Below are 18,267 nucleotides of genomic sequence, written 5' to 3' on the forward strand. Positions count from 1 at the left end.
GGTGGACTCTAGACCAATTGACTGAATATTTTAAGACTCCTTTTTGTTCACATCACGCTGTCTCCTGAAACATTTCTCCGTAGTATGACCAAGCTTACTACAATAAGTACATTTACTTTTCTGAAATCTAGAGGTGAAGCTGGTATTTACTTCCTGAGAAACATCATCTTTATTCTCTTTCCTGTTACCTGTACTCTGAGTAGAGGCAACGTACTTACTCTCAGCTTTCCCTTTTCCTTTAGAATATCTCTTGTGAGTGAGAACCTATTCATCAGCTAAAACTGCAGCATCAGACAAATTATCTATTCTTTTCTCATCAAGATATAGGCTTATATCTTTACTAATACACCTTTTGAAGTCCTCTAGCAAAATAATCTGCTTAAATTTCTCAAAATCAGAATACACATTCTTAGAATTTAACCACTGCTCTAACAGATCTTCTTTGATTTTTGCATACTCAACATGGGATTGCTTATCTTGCTTATAAGTTGTCCTAAATTTTACTCCTAAGGCTTCAGGAACAAGCTCTTAGGCCTTAAGAATCAAGCTCTTAACTACATCATAATTATCAGATTGATCCTGAGGCAAAGATGCATAAGTTACTTGAGCTTTACCGGTGAGAACAGTTTGAAGGAGTACTGGCCAATACCTTTTGGGCCAATTAAAACCTGTAGCTACCCTCTCAAACACTGAAAATACTTTATTAAATCAGATTCATTAAAAGGAGGGACAAGTTTAACATTTTTAGCCACATCAAAACCATCAGAGCTAGATGATCCAGTTCCACCTTGTTTCATGCGATACTCATGGTCTGGCTGAATCCTAGCAATTTCAACTTATGCCTCAGCCTCCTTAGCTTTTGCCTGAAATTCAGCCTCCTTAGCACGAGCCTCCTGCAGGGCTAGCTGTAACTTAGCTAATTCAATCTGCGTTTGCTCATTTGGAGGAGTTACATCAAACAAGATTTCATTAATCATGTCAACAATTTGATCTTTAGAATGATGAGAGCGAACAGCAATTCCCAATTGTTGAGCAACAAGCTTAAGTTCATTCTTTGTTCTGTTTTCTACATCACACACTGTTTGCACATTTGACAAAAAATCTTTGGCTTCATCAAGTGTGGTAATAGTAGACATCATGAATAAATCACAGTCACAAAATATCAAGCAATATCCTTATGATAATATCCTGAATATCCTGATAAGAGGTCGCTAAATTTATATTACGGAACAGAGAAAGCTAATGTACACTTTAAGTGAGAATACTAAAAATCACTACTGTCCCGTAAAGATCTAGATTCAAAACAAAAGAGTTAGGTAAAATTACAAGTTAAAGTTTAATGCTCAAACTAACAACAAAACATTCAGGACTCATAAGGATAATGTAATGGCAAAAAAACAGGTTAAATATATGGTTAACTGCAATAGCCTCTATTAACACGAAATTAGCAAGAGTAAATTTATCTAAGTCAGCCCTGATAAAATGAAAACACCAGATAATACTCAGTGAATGCAAGATATATTATTACAGATACAAAATATTATTAATAAGGGTTGACACCCAAAACACATGAATCACAAAAACCTTACTAGGCCTAAGAATTAACACCTTACGCTACACAGTACAAAAAAAAAAAATGCAATAACAGTTACACTCAAATTACACAGCTGCTAGATGGTTGGAGACTTCCTGAGCAGTCACAATAATAACAACTGTACAGGGGAGGACAGAGATGTGAACAAAATGAGGAGTAGATCTAAGTGGCAACAATGCAGAGACTGAGCTCATTATATAGGGGCCGGCAGAGCTTGATACAACTTGTAAGAAGGACGCGCAAATGAAGCCATAGGGTACAAAGAGTTGACACTCCTGCTCTGAACAACAGAAAGAACGACTTACTCCACTATAAGGGTAGAAGGGGGAGTGAGGTAGAACACGCTCGTGATCAAACATGCAGCATACTGTACGTTAGAACTACACAAAGGATGATGAAATCATAGGCTATGTAACAATATATATATATATATATATATATATGGTGATACATACACACACCATCATACACACATACATACACATGTGTGTGTGTGTGTGTGTGTGTATATATATATATATATATATATATATATATATATATATATATATATATATAATATATATATATATATATATATATATATATATATATATTAAAATTTATGATTTATTTTTATATTGTTTTATTTTTTATTTTTTATTTTAACGTTTTGCATATTACGTTAGAAAAAAACATAGATACCTAATATGAAAACCTTGAAACTGATAACCTAACAGACAAATTGCTAACCTATACTAAATCCTAAAGATTAAGGTACGTAAACCTATGCTAATGTTAAAAATACCCCGACCAAGAGAACATCACCGACTGCAGATATATGAAGCCTTTCTACATTACGTACCTGCACTCATCACCTGGTTACTGTCAGTTGGGGCACAAACTAATGTAGGGGACATCAATATATGAAAGAGAACCAGACGAATGAAGAACATTTCCGTATGCCTCGGCTGTCGGCCCTAATTACAATGACTTATACGATATGGTATAAAAAGTTTACATATATACAAACAGTAATGGATCTCACCCAACAGAACACCATCAACTGAAAATGCCCAATACCTTTCTGCACTGCACACTTGCTCTCATCAGCTGGACACTGTCAGGAACGGAGTTTAATATAGGGGACATCAATATTAGAAAAATGGGCGTCCGGAGGGAGGGCAGTTGCCCCCCTTGGAATTCCAGAGTGCCTCAGTTCGTGTTCAAGGATGATTGAGTGATTTGAGTCGATTAATGCATTCTGTCATTTTATGCATTTGATGTAAAGCCACATAACTCATGTAAGTATATGCCTATGCCTATTTATAGTGTGCATAGTTTGATATGTTATAACCGCACATATATGTATAATTTCTTTTAATTTTGCCCCCTCCCCTTACAAAAAATCCTGCGGACACCCCTGATTAGAAGTAGATCAGTCGGAAGCAGGAAGTATTTCAAATACATCATGTGCTAATCCTACATAAAAATACAATATGTATATTATTTACAGTCGATAAAAACCAAAACCATACAGTAAAATGTCACATCACACTGATCAGTCCAGTCTCTCTCAAGAAAACCATTAATTTATCAGTCATGACAATATCCCTATCACCCAGGATGGTGGAAAGGGTGAAGGGGATGACTGCTGAGCTGCAGTAACTTATATGTGTAGCACGTTCATCAATAAATCGCCACCAGTGCTGGATGACATGACTGATAGATGACACCGCATCACAGGTGTCAGAGTGCGGTGGAAATCCTTTTTCAATGTACGGCACCATGAGGGTGAGAAATGCGCAGTTCATTCTAAGTCTGGCCAAATTATTTTTCTCCAGGCGACTGGAGCGGTTGGCAGTGTGCCAGTCGCTGAGGTGTCGATTGCACGTTTGGATGTTTAGTCTGGTCTGCTAATCTTGCCACAGAAGATTTATTTCTTTCTTTCAGAGAGATAAACTCGACAGTAGGTCATGAAGAACGAGTTCCACAGCCGACTTTGCAAGTAAGTCAGCCTGCTCAATGCCATAAATACGACAATGGCCAGGCACCCAAATCTGCGTGAAGGACTTATCGCACGAATGCAACTTAATAACAATGCTGCCCTGGGTCTCATTAGAATCCGTAGTGCAACAAGCAATTGCCTGATGGGATGATTTGGATTTCGAAAATATGACAAATGAGTCATGCCTAGAGTTTAAAGCATAATCTATGGCTTTGTCAATCGCAAAAAGTTCGGATGTAAACATAGAGGTATGAGTCGGCAGCTGATACCTGAGGGCACATTCGGTTGACCATACACTAGCACCCACACATTCACTCCACTTAGAGCCATTGGTGTACAATTGGTGGGACCCCAAATGACGAACGATGCTGTTACGAAACAAGTGGTGGACCTCCATTTCCGGCGCCTAGGTCCTTGGTGCTAGGAGCCATGAAACAGTAAAGCCAGGTGGCTCCCAAGGTGCTAAATTTTTAATCACCAACTTGTCACAGTCACTGAGGTCCACACCAAGCTCCTGGGTCAGTAAGTGGAGATGTATGGCACATGGCCAATGCACCCCCCAAAGAAGATGATGGTACTGATGCAGGGAGGTACAGGCCACATTGCCTTTATTTCTCTTTCTTGATGTTCTTAGGCCATAAGACAAGGCCAGGTGGTCACGGCGAATATGGAGGGGAGGCACATTCACCTCCACTTCCATTCGAGCAACAAATGTACACCAGACGGCTCTAAGACACATTCACAAACATTTATTCTGGAACTCAGTATGGCATCAGATACCGAGCCATATACCTGTGCGGCATAGTCTAGCTTAGATAAAATATGGGACTCATACATCAATTACAAAAATTTTCTGTCGGTACCCCATGTAGTACCTACTAGGTACACCCGCGAACCAAAGTTTCGGTACCCCCCTCGATGGAAGGAAGTGGAAGTCAGGGTTAGAGAGAGGGCAGGTGAACGGACAACCGTGAGTGGTACTTTGGAACTGAGCTACGAGGCGAATAGTGAGAAACCTAATGACACTGGATTCGAAACATTTCCATGCTATTCACCTGCAAAACATTATGCGTTCGTAACATACATACTGTAACATAACATAGACTACTGTGTTATCATGGTGTCCTGTGATACTGACCCATCTGTTTCGGATCCTCATCACACAAATAAAGCACCGAGCCAGTTGTATATAAGTTGCAACTTGTCATTATAACTGCAGTCATAATTTTTGTGAATGTTATCCCTGGATTGTCTATAGCTATAATAAAGAATGATTGTGAATTTAATATTGATTTTCACAGTAGCTGTGCGGATGGATATATATGTGGCAATTATTTTATGTGGACGACTAAACCACATTGTGATGGACAGCGGAGAGCATTCGCCAATAATTTACTATAACCACATGAAATTAGATGCAAACAACACAAAATATTATGAGACAACGAAGACACAGCTGTGGTATCCTGCTCCGCCTTGTTATCAAGGCCTTAACTGTGGCTTCACCTCATACGTGCATTATTTTCCTTCAGTCTCTGCCTCTTTTATTACTCTTACTTCCCGGTATCCTCTTACTGCGAGTCGTCATATTCCTTGGAGGGTTTCTTGTCGTCCGGTCCTATAACCCCTACTGTATTACATTATTCCTCGCATCATCACTCCCAGACAAACAACGTCTGCACAAGACTGCTGAATCTGTTAATACCATTATTGCCACTGCCACTACTACCGTAATCCCCCTTTTCCTATTGTGTCTAATTTCCCTCACAGTACTACTACTGCTGCTCCTATTACTACTGCACTGTAAATCTGTATAATAATAAATATGATTGTCCTTATGTCTGTGTATCTGTTAATCATAATTATTGTCCCTGTCCCACTTGACAACTCGTCACTGACCCGGCACCGCTACTCCAGTTCCCACCCACCATGGATTCTACTCCTCCCCCACTCCGACACCACATTACCCTTCACCTCCTTCTTGGGCCAGAAGGCCTGTTGTTCACCCTTTACCGGTGAATATACGTGGCATGCATTAATAATAAAAAAGAAGGCATTTGAGAGCTAAACGGTAATCGCCCTCTAAAATATTCTGTTTGCCAAGTCCAAACTTTAGGCCATATTTTGATACCATGAAGCTTTTATGTTGATAGCTCAAGCCGTTCATGAGATTTAATGGTGCTAAAGGCAGGCAATAAAAACTAGTTGACCTTTAGCAATTAGTTTGGTGACCTTGACTCTGACCCCGAGTTGCCATTTTCGAACTCCTCCAAGATTTTGGCCATATCTTGATACGCTGAAGGCTTAATGTTGATAGCTCAAGCCGTTCATGAGATATAATAGGAACACACACACACACACACACACACACACACACACACACACACACACACACACACACAGATGCAGTTAAAAACATTATCGCTCCACCTTCTAAAGGTAGGCGATAATAATATAATAATAACAACAACATCGTAGATGTGTACTGTAGTGTTCCTAACATTACACTTAATAACTGCAGACCCAAACGTGCTTATATTACGGAGCACTGATATATTAACCACAAAACCGACCACAGACCGTTCTTATCATTACCACTGCACCTTCCCGATAGCACTTCACCATGGTAATACAACCCACTGTAGTCCTCTGTGAGATCGCTACACGTGTTTGGGAAAAATAACAGTGCACAACATGCCTACAAACCACTAAAATAAGCATATGATGTTTCACTGACATACATCAAATTGCCTAGGAGAAGTTAGTGGACAAACAAACAAACGACTGGACACAGACAGACAGAAGCAGAATGTCTCGCATCGGTATGTAACGACCTGACAAAACTCCTGTGATCCTGCATTGCAGGTGTCATCACAATAATAATAATAATAATAATAATAATAATTAATCACATGTTATTAGGCACGATACTGAGAAGGACACACACTGGAATAGCATGTGTCGACGCGATGTAGAATCTGTTTTGCCATGATAGAAGGTTGGGTTGCGGTCAAACATTAATTTAGTATTACTACAACCCTACCATTACAGCATATTATGGCACTGTTTGGTTTTATATGTCACAGCTGTTTTCACTTGTTTTATCAGGGAGAGTATGGTGTTTGTCCTCCTCTGTATCATGGATATTAACATGTGATTACTACTACTACTACTACTACTGCTACTACTACTACGATTATTATTATTATTATTTTTATTATTATTTTTATTATTATTATTATTATTATTATTATTATTATTATTGTAACTATGATGACACCTACAAAGCAGGATCGTAATAGTTTTGTCAGGTTGTCATATACCGATGCGAGACATTCGGCCTCAGTCTATGTCCAGCCGTGTGTTTGTTTGTCCGCTAACTTCTAGGCAATTTAATGGATGTCAGTGAAACGTCACAGGTGTATTTTAATGGGTTGTAGGCATGTTGTGCGCTGTTATTTTTCCCAAACATGTGTCGTGATCCCACAAAGGACTTCCGTGGGTTGTATTACTATGGTGAAGTGCTACAGGTAAGGTCCAGTGGCAATGATAGGAACGGTCTGTGGTCGGTTCTGTGGTTAATATATCAGAGCTCCGTAATATAGGCACGTTTGGGTCTGCGACTTTTATAATTATGTAATGTTCGGAATACTGCAGATGTATGTTGTTGCTGTCAATTTTATAATTATTCTTATTAATGCATGCCACGTATATTCACCGGTAAAAGGTGAACAACAGGCCTGGTGGCCCAAGAAGGAGGTGAGGGGTAAAATGGTTCGGAGTGGGGGAGGAATAGAGCTCATGGCGGGCGGGAGAGAGGGGGGTGGGGTGCAACTGGGGTAGCGGTGCGGGGTAAGTGACGAGTTGTCGGCGGTGGGACAAGGACAATATGATTAACAGATACACAGACATAAAGACAATCATATTTATTATTATACAGATTTATAGTGGAGTAGTAATAGGAGTAGCAGTAGTAGTACTGTGAGGGGAATTGCAGTAGACACAATGGGGAAAGGGGGAATAGTAGTGGAAGTGGCAACAATGGTATTAACAGATTCAGCAGTCTTGTGCTGACGTTGTTTGTCTGGGAGTGATGATGCGAGGAATAATGTAATACAGTAGGGGTTATAGGACCGGACGACAAGAAACCCTCCAAGGAAAATGACGACTCGCAGTAAGAGGATACCAGGAAGTAAGAGTAAAAAAAGAGGCAGAGACTGAAGGAAAATAATGCACGTATGAGGTAAAGCCACAGTTAAGGCCTTGATAACAAGGCGGAGCAGGATACCACAGCTGTGTCTTCGTTGTCTCATAATATTTTGTGTTGTTTGCATCTAATTTCATCTGGTTATAGTAAATTATTGGCGAATGCTCTCCGCTGTCCATCACAATGTGGTTTACTCATCCACATAAAATAATTGCCACATATATATCCATCCGCACAGCTGCTGTGAAAATCAATATTAAATTCACAATCATTCTTTATTATAGCTATAGACAATCCAGGGATAACATTCACAAAAATTATGACTGCAGTTATAATGACAAGTTGCAACTTATATACAACTGACTCGGTGCTTTATTTGTGTGATGAGGATCCGAAACAGATGGGTCAGTATCACAGGACACCATGATAACACAGTAGTCTATGTTATGTTACAGTATGTATGTTACGAACGCATAATGTTTTGCAGGTGAATAGCATGGAAATGTTTCGAATCCAGTGTCATTAGGTTTCTCACTATTCGCCTCGTACCTCAGTTCCAAAGTACCACTCACGGTTGTCCGTTCACCTGCCCTCTCTCTAACCCTGACTTCCACTTCCTTCCATCGAGGGGGGTACCGAAACTTTGGTTCGCGGGTGTACTTGAAGACATTTAATGGTTTATCACAGTGAGTAAGTAAATTATTGACATGAATTTTAAAGTTCCAATGATGATCAAAATGTATGCCCCCAAACTTTACAGAATTCTGAAAAGATACCACCTGATTATCCAAAGTCAAAAACAAATTAGGTACGTTACGATTTGTGAAAACTACAGCGGCACACTTAGGTGTGGAACTCTTAACCCACCATGTCCCATCGACGTACATAGGCGCCAAAACGTTTTGTCACTGTGACTCCCGTTGACATTTATAAACACACCGCAATGGCAAGGTCCGTCATTTGCTCATTTTTCAAATTTCGTGCATGATTTTTGGTACGTATACATGGGACACCTTACTCTACCTGAGGCCAGGTGGGGACAATGCCTTACCCCACAAGACCTCCCCCCTCCATACATCATTGTCTTGGCAACTCACCTGTTACCAGTGACCTGGCCAGTGAAGACATGTTGTGCCATGGTACAAAATTCAAGGCCAGAGTGATTCCCCAATCAATGACAATGTGCAGGACAAAGTTTACATAGCGTTAGAGGAAGAATGATCAGAGGTGATGAGCAGGTAACTGCCATAAAAGGTGAAGTGTGTTGATGTGCTTGGTGAGTGAAAGAACACTTATATTGCCTATATTACTGTGTGAAAACACATATAATTTTGTACTACATATAAATTCATATGAAATAAATAAATATCTATGTATTATGAGTGGTTTGGAATAGTTACCCCTCCGATAGCAAACATCTTTTCTGGAGCTGGGCTTGATAGAACACGGTACCAGGTGAGGGTAGGGCCATTTGTACCAGGCATTTATAGGCTCAGGTGAGCAGTTTCTCTCTGAATCTTCGATGTTTCTCATAAAAAACGGAGATTTTAGAAAAAAAAAAATCTACTGGGATTGGGGGAGTTCACTGGTGAAAAATCTGCCAGGACGCAGCTGGTTAAATCCCCATTGCAAGGCCTATTGGTGGACAAAGTCAAGGGCTGCTTGAATTGGCCCAGCTAAAATTGTACATTAAGGAAAGAGAGTCATATTGCACAACTGTCAACATAGAGTGAGTATTTAAGATGCATCGGGATGGGAGCTGATGACAGAATATTATTTATCATAATATCGAATAAAGTGTGACTAAACACACTTCCCTGTGGCACCCCATTTTCCTTGATAAATATATCCGATGTTGCGTTATGGAGCAATTTGACAGAAAAAGTCCTGTTCCTTAACCTGTGGATTCCGCAATTACCTTTTTTGATCCCACCCCATAATGTGCAAAAAATGAAGGAAAAAAAGATTTTTTTTTGTTTTTATTTATTATAAACTTGAAGATATACATCAAAGACATCATCTGGTGAAAGGAAAAAATCTCTCTCTCCGTCTTTGTGTGAGCCGTGCGTAAGTTTACTTATGGGAAAATGAAAAAAAATATAAATTTTTATTGCTTTTGTTTATTATAAAGAAACAATCTCTCTCTCTCTCTCTCTCCGTCTTTGTGTAGTGCCATGCATAAATTTGCGTAGGGGTCGAGTTGTTTATGGTGATGCATGGCCAGCAGAGCATGAGCTGTGGCTTACAATGCGATGCTACCCACCCTGAGCTGTGGGTCACAATCCACGGCCAAATTACCTCTTAAACTATAAGCATAGAACTTCATTAGTATACCGTGTTGCCATGTCATGTCATAGGCTTTATGGATGTCCAAGAACACCCCTATCATGAATTCTTTATTGGCATATACCTCTGCAATACAATGCTCCAAATTCATTAACCTGTAACGTCCCAGCTGATTTTTCACCACTGACCTCCCCCCAATCCCGGCAGATTTTTGAAAAGTTTTTTGTTTTTGGCTAGAACCTCCGCTTTGTATGAGAAACATGGGAAAATGCAAAAAAAGGGCTCAGCTGAGCTTATACTTGTGTTATACAGGTGTCCTTACGAATACCTGGTATTGTCTTCTGTGGGCCCTGCTTCAGAGAAAACATTTTCTATGGGAGGGGTAACTATTCCAAACCACTCAAAATAAGTTAAATATTTATTTATTTCGTACAAATTTATATATAGTACAAGAGTATATTGGTTTTCAGACAATAATATAGGCGATATAAGCATTGTTTCATTCACCAAACACATCAAAATACAGCACCCTCCTTTACAATGTTACCGCCCCATCACTTCTGCCTGTTTCTTCCTCTGGCTTGTTTCTTCCTTTGCCCTCCACCTCGAGAATCACTTTCGCCTTGAATTTCGTCATCGGAGAGACCATGGCAGGACGTCTTTACTGGCCCGGTTACTGCTAACAAGTGAGTTGCTGAGAAAAATGGTGTGTGGGGGGGAGGGGGGGTCAGGCGGGGCCAGGCAGTATCCCTGCCTGATGGCGGATAGAGGAAGGTCTCCCACATGTGCCTACCAAAAATTACCCGTGAAACTTGAAAAATTTGCAAATGACGGGCCTCGCAATTGCAAAACGTATGGATACGTAATCGGGTGTCACCATGACAAAAGGTGGTGACTTATCCATACATCAACGGGATGCCTCACGTTAAATAACCTAGTGAACTCCTGTATTTACTGAAAACACATTGTTGATCATTTAACAATGTCTTCGACTCTAAAACAAAAAGAAGCCTATTGTTAACCATTCGTTCCATGACCATACATAGACAAGAAGTCAACACAATAGAACGAATTGAAGTGGGATTCATAAGATAACCAGCCACTTTGGGTATCAGTATGACGTAAGCAAAGTGCCAGAGTTTGGGAACATTCAGGAACAATGCCAACATCTAAATCTGGTTGTCCTGATTGAGATGCTGGATCATACCGTATGTGATGATGTCTGGTCCTGGGATGGTGTCTTTACAGATTTTAAGAGCAAGGATCAGTTCATCTTGCAAAAACTCTTGGTTGTGCGGGAAGTCTACGTCTTCTGTGGCAAAGTCTAATATCTGTAGCTCAGCCTAACATTTATGATGTTGAAAACACTGATCATAATTGGCTGAGCTACTTACATGAGAAAAACTCACGGCGAGGATGTTAGCAACGTCCAAGGGATCGTTGTAGACGCACAGGGAGGGTTGGGTGTTTATGATTTAATATTTTAATAGTGGACCAGACTTTACTGAGTGGAGTTGATCAACTCACCATGGACACAAAAGACTGCCAGGAGTTATGTTTCGCTCTTCTTCTTATTCTCCTTGCCACAGACAGTGTCTGTTTGTATGCAATAAAATTTTCCTGTAGGCTTACTATAAAAAAATCCATTATCTCCTATTGCGTTTTCTTAATGCTTGTCGGCAATCCAGCATCCACCAATGTGCTCTGTGCTTTGTATGAAATATAGAAGTCTTGGGAATAGGAGCCTCAGCTGTGTGTATTATGGAATTGGTAAGATTTTCGACCAGAACATCTATGATCTCCCCAGATAGTTTGAAATTGGCGATCCTTGAGAAGCTTCCCCAATCTGCCTTCTTGTAGTTAAATTTTGGGGTTGAAGGTCCAAAACAATGTCGCTTGTACAAGAAAGACAGATGGGTAAATGATCACCTTCCAAGGAGTTGTCATAAGGGTCCCATGAGAAATCTTAATGTATAGCTGGGGAGGCCAGAGATAAGTCAGTAGCCGAAAAGTTACCAGTACGATCATCTACATGAGTCACTTTACCATCATTCAGATGGCTACTTGCTCCCCATGACCATCGATCCTCAAGCTACCCCATTGATAATGATGGACGTTGAAGTCCCCCAACACTACCTTATTCCCAGGCAGATGTTCAAATAATGAATTCAAAGCATCATTATTAATGGGGCCATGTAGTAGGGATGTCAGTTTGAGAGTTGGATTGGACAAGAGGCTGAGATGGAAAGGTAGAGTGCACGGCAAGAGAAACTGGTTCAGGGTCAGTCTGTGTTTCAACAGAGCACATCACGGGACGGGACATCACCATCAAAGTATGGGACCTATTCAGCGTAGGAGTTGCATGCAACTCCTTCACCTTTTTCCTTGCTTTGTAGTAGGAGATGCCCTCAGTTCCCTTCACCACACAGACCTCTTTCTCTTCCTTCCACTTGGGACAATCCCTAGAGGAAGTTGAGTGAGCATTCTTGCAATGAAAGCAACAAACCATCTCCAATGTGCAGTGTTCAGCATCATGACCCTGTGTTGCACATTTGCTACACACTGGTTGTGAAACCCAATAAGTCTTATCTGTATGTCCATAGAGTTTTCAAACATCTAAGAGGACTAGGAATATATGGTCTTACATTAAGAATTTCGTAACCAACTTAGACCCGTGAAGGGAGTGCAACCTTGCCAAAAATCAGTACAATTGTTGCAGTCTTCTTCCTTATGCCTTCCGTGAATCTGGTGATAAATCTTTCATCAGTGACATCTTGCATAGCAAGTTCACATATGATATCGTCCTCTTCCATGACCATGAGATCCCTGCAAGTGATAACTCCATTGCAGGAATTTATGGAAACCTGGATCTTTGACTTGATGTCAAAACAATGAAACTTGCGCAGCTTTAACAAGTCCTGTACCTTAGAGGAATTGAAATTCTTTACAAGGAGGTCTCCATTTGCAAGTTTTTTTTTACCTGTTCCACTTCCCCTGCCCAGCCATGAGTGACTTTCTTGATAATAAAGGGATGTCTCCATTTGCAAGTTTTTTTTTTTACCTGTTCCACTTTCCCTGCCCAGCCATGAGTGACTTTCTTGATAATAAAGGGATTGAGACTGCTCAAGTGAGTATAACCAAGGGCATGAAGGATTACAAACGGCACATCGTTTACAGAGACGTCCAGCGGGGTTCATGTCTGGGGACGTTCAGTCTGGGGGTGGTAAATCAGTCTATCCGTCAGGGTGTCGTCAGAGCCATCTCCCCCCCTGAAGGGGGGGGGAGGCAGCAGGGGCGTCCGCCATAGTAACCACCCCTTACGGGGGAAGTGAGAAGGAGGAGGAAAGATGAGCAAGGGACAAACAATCCGGGACCAAACACGTAAGGCTGAGATTGCCCTCTCAAACCATTCCAGAGAGGCCTGACCATATTAATTCATGCTCCAGAGCGACCAGTGGGGGGGAACCTCTGTGGGCAGAAGGCAAAGACAATCACAGTATATAGTAATGGACACCTACTGTGCCTAGCTATCAGGAAGGGGATGAATGTGAAAAACTATCTAGCTTAATGTCACCAGAAAAGTGACAAAAAAAAAAAAGAAAGCTAATTGCCAGTGAAGCAGCCCTGAAAGCTGGAGGAAAGAGCAGAGTAAAACACGTCTGAGCTCCCTGCGACCATGCATCAAAGTCCCACACGGTAGGAGTTTCAAAATAATCATGCAGCGAGACTTGTAATATGTGATGAACGCTATCACACCACTTGTCATTTTATGTATCTTAGTAACCGTTCTGCAATATTTTTCTGAGTAAATCATGTCAAGCAAACTTGTATAATAACTAATGATTACATTATTGCAGAATTTATGTATTGTTCATTAATAATTATCAAGGAAGGGATTTTAGAAGGCATGCAACTGTGTGTCAGGAAGTGGCGACCGATTTCAATTGACTTACCAGGTGAACACTGGCAACTTTGGGGAGTTTGTGGCCAAGGCACTACACTGGCAGCGATACCATATTTAGCAAGGAAGGAAGAAACAATATCCGTCTGTGATAGAGAGAGAGAGAGAGAGAGAGAGAGAGATCTGCAAACGAGGCACAGAAGGGAAGGGGGTGTCCACGAGAAAAAGGAAAGTGATGTAGAGCTTAGGCCTGTCTGTTGTCTACGGGTGGGAAGTGGCACAGTGCATACACTGCTATGGCAGGTGTAGTGTAGTTGTATATGGGAGCTGCACTGTACAGTGGCGGTGACAGCTGGAGCACCGCGCAAGGCTGGTAGCCAGTTCGTCTGCCTGGAGCTGGTGCTGTTGGGTAGGACGTTATCATGAAGCAAACAGGTCTATTTTTCCCCCTCACTTCTACTAGATTAAACACTGGCATAATTTTTTTTCGAAGAATGAAGTCTCTGTCTAAAACAAATAAGGGATTGCTTGCTTTTCCATATTGCTCGTCTAAACATATAAAAATAAACCTGTTGAGCTGTTGCAGCGAACAACAAACATTTCTTTTTGATATTATCAATCCATGAACGTATTTCTTTACTCTCAGTTTAACACTGTACTAGATATATTCCCTTAAAAAATGAACGGTAATTCCAGGCACGATACAGGTTATGTGTGTGTTAAGCAAGTGAGTCTTGGCATGTAACTGTCTCAGGTTCGTGGTGACGGGGTGCTGAACCTGGGGCAAATACAGGGCGCCTTCTTTGTGCTGGCGCTGGGCCTGGTTGCTTCCTCTCTCGCCCTGATGTTGGAGCAACTCGTCTGGCCAGGTGTAGATTGGCCCTAATCCTTTCTCCATCCTGAATCACTCCAGTCTTCGGTCCACCATGCCTCACCTTAGCCGTCCCTCCATCCTCTCTCACCCCAGCCCTCCCTTCACGCTGCCTCATGCTAGCCTTTGCTCCATCCTGCCTCTCCTCAGCCCTCCCTCCACCTTGCCTCACCCCAGCCCTCCATCCACCCAGCCTCTCATTATCCTGCCACCACCATGTCACTCCCCAGCCTTTCCTCTTCTGTCCCTCAGTCCAGCACTCCCTCCACCCTGCCTCATTCCATCCTTCAAGTTCACCTTTCCTCCCACTCCACACCAAAAAACTTTCTAGCAGGGGCAGGTACAGCTATGAATTTGCATGACTATTATCCATTCAAGTGGCCTCACTGGAAGAGAGTGGATGCAGACTAGTACTTCTGTGGACTACAGTGACTCTCATGTCCTGCTCGCAACCAGGCACGCACTCTAGTCTGGTTTGGACGTGATCTTACCCGAGCTATCCTTGTCATTTGTTTTTGTCCCTCCAAACCTCCCCGTTCTGAACCTGTCTGGGTGTCCCGATGGCACTTTGATAGGGCAAACTGGGATGGATTTAGAAATTATTTTGCTGACATTCCATGGCAGTCTTTCTTCTCTAGTGATCCCAATTTCACCCAGTCCCACATTTGCGACTTAATACTAGCTGGTATGGATTTATTCATACCGAGTCAACAGTTCTCTAAAAGATCGAACTCTCCAAAGTGGTTTGAAGGCACCTGTGACAGAGCAACAGCCTAAAAGTCATCAGAATATAACTCTAACTTATAATAAAAAACATCTGAATCACTCTCTCAATTTACAATTGCTAGAAATCATGCAAAAGCTGTATTAAATCTAGCTAAATCAAACTTTCTTCAAAAGCAAACATCAAAACTACTTAGGAATCCTATAATGACAATAGAATATTCTGGTCAACTCTTAATTCTTTCAATAATAAATTTAACGAGCCATCTTCCATTCCCCCACTAAAATCTTCAGATGGCAACACTATAAATGACCCGCGTGGGAAAGCAGATATTTTTGCCAGTACATTTCCCAGAAACTCTACCATAGACGATACCAGCCAGAATGGCCCGGTACTAGAACTTGACTCTCCCGAAATTGCCCCACTTAAAATACAGACAAGATACATAAAACCCATCCTAGACAATTTACCTACCAACAAAGCTCCAGGCCCAGATGGAATTCCGCCAATTCTTCTGAAAAAGTGTTCCCTCTGTTCTAGCTAAATTATTCAGACTATGCATACGTACTGTTTTATTCGCAAATTCATGGAAAGAAACCAATATCCACCCAATTCCGAAGAAAGGAAGTTCCCCTGACCCCTCTGATTACAGACCAATAGCTGTCACATCTTCTCTTGGTAAGGTATTTGAAACTTTAATTTTTTTTTTTTTTTTTTTTTTTTTTTTTTTATGCGAGGAAGAAGGAACCAAAGGCCATGAGCCCGCAGTAACAGTTCCCTCCAAGAGAAAAACAAAATACAATAGAGAGCCAAATTCAAGATCCGATCATTTTGAGATGCCTGGACACACTGCGTTTGAAAGACTGGAGATCATAGGCAGGAGGAAATACAGACAGAGGGAGACAGTTCCAGAGCTGACCTGTTGCATGAATGAAAGACTGGGAGTAACGGTTAACTCTTGCATTAGAGAGTTGGACAGAAAAGGGATGAGAGTTTGCTGCCAGACGGGTGCTACGCGCCCGTCGTAGAGGTGGAGGAATGCAAGCAGACAGTTCAGAGGAACAGTGACCATTGAAGTAGCGATAGAAAAGAGATAAAGATGCAACAGTGCGGCGAAGAGACAGAGGTTGAAGGGAGTCAGTAAGAGGAGGAGAGTTAATGAGACGAAAAGCCTTTGACTCCACCCTATTGAGAAGAGCTGTATGTGGGGAGCCTCCCCACACATGAGAGTTGTACTCCACACAGGGGCGGATAAAACCCCTGTATAGAGTCAACAATTGTGCAGGGGTAAAGAAAGAGCGGAGTCGGCTTAGCACACCCAATCTCTTGGAAGCAGATTTTACAAGAGATGCAATATGATCTTTCCAAGATAAGTCCCGAGTAAATGAAACCCCAAGCATGTTCAAGGATGATGCAGGATTAATCTGAATATTATTAAACATTAGTGGGTATACCTGTGGAAGATTTTGTCGGGTTGATAGGTGTAAGAACTGAGTCTTAGAAGCATTAAAGACAACCATATTATTTTTACCCCAGTCAGAGATATGAGCCAAGTCAGACACCAGGTGTGCCACAGCCTCATCCCTTGTTTCTTGAAGTAACTGTTGAGATGGACGTTGCGGGAACCGAATGGAAAGGTGAAGGGTGGAGTCATCAGCGTATGAGTGGATAGAGTTAGATGTACAGCTTAGAAGATCATTGATGAATAAAAGGAAGAGAGTTGGTGATAGGACAGAGCCCTGAGGAACACCACTGTTGATAGATCTAGGAGAAGAACGATGGCCGTCCACGACAGCAGCTATAGAACGACCAGAAAGGAAGCTAGCGATGAAGGTACAGATAGAAGGATAGAAACCGTAGGAGGGCAGTTTGGAAATTAAAGATTTATGCCAGACTCGATCGAAAGCCCTCGAGATGTCAAGTGCAATGGCAAAGCCCTCGCCAAAGTCCCGAAAGGAGGATGACCAGGAGTCCGAAAGGAAGGTGAGAAGATCGCCAGTGGAGCTCCCCTGACGGAACCCACACTGACGATCGGAAAGAAGGCTGTGATAGGAAAGATGCCCCAAAATTTTTTATCAAGAATTGACTCGAAAACTCCTGAAATACAGGACGTTAAAGCAATTGGACGATAGTTGGAGGGTTGGGAGTGGTCACCCTTCTTTGGGACTGGCTGAATGAGAGCAAACTTCCAGCAAGAAGGAAAGGTACAAGTTGACAGACAAAGGCGAAATAGTTTGCCTAGGCAGGGTGTAAGCACAGAAGCACAGTTTTTGAGAACAACAGGAGGGACCCCATCAGGCCCATATGCCTTGTTAGTACTGAGGCCAGTAATGGCAGAAAATACATCAACTGAAGAAATTTTAATGTCAGCCATGAGGAAGTCAGAGGGGGGAAGTGATGGAGGAACAGCACCGGAATCGTCTAAGGTGGAATTGGAGGAGAAAGTCTGTGCGAAGAGATCTGCTTTATCAGTAGAAGAAATAGCTACAGAACCATCAGAGTAGAAAAGAGGAGGGAAGGATGATGAGGTAAAGTTGTTAGAAAGATTTTTGGCAAGGTGCCAGAAGGAGCGGGAAGAATTCGAGTTGGAGAGTTGAGAGCATTTAGTATGGATGAAATTATTTTTAGTAGAGCGAAGAACAGACTTAGCACGATTCCGGGCAGAAACGTAAAGATTATGTGATTCAGGGGTGGGTT

At 41.7% G+C, this 18,267-nt stretch overlaps 1 protein-coding gene across 1 annotated transcript in view; it reads left to right on the forward strand.

The window, feature by feature from the left end:
* The window catches only part of LOC145397995 (glutamate receptor ionotropic, delta-1-like), a 262,257-nt gene extending 247,396 nt beyond the window's left edge, over positions 1 to 14,861 (forward strand). The window contains exon 6 of the mRNA XM_080270962.1: positions 14,730 to 14,861. Within this exon, the coding sequence (XP_080127088.1) occupies positions 14,730 to 14,861 (132 nt within the window). The remainder of the gene's footprint in view (positions 1 to 14,729) is intronic.
* The last annotated feature ends 3,406 nt before the right edge of the window (positions 14,862 to 18,267 follow it).

Source organism: Coenobita brevimanus, chromosome 44 (assembly GCF_032717465.1).
Source record: "Coenobita brevimanus isolate Jiangsu-jjx chromosome 44, ASM3271746v2, whole genome shotgun sequence".
Lineage (NCBI taxonomy): Eukaryota > Metazoa > Arthropoda > Malacostraca > Decapoda > Coenobitidae > Coenobita > Coenobita brevimanus.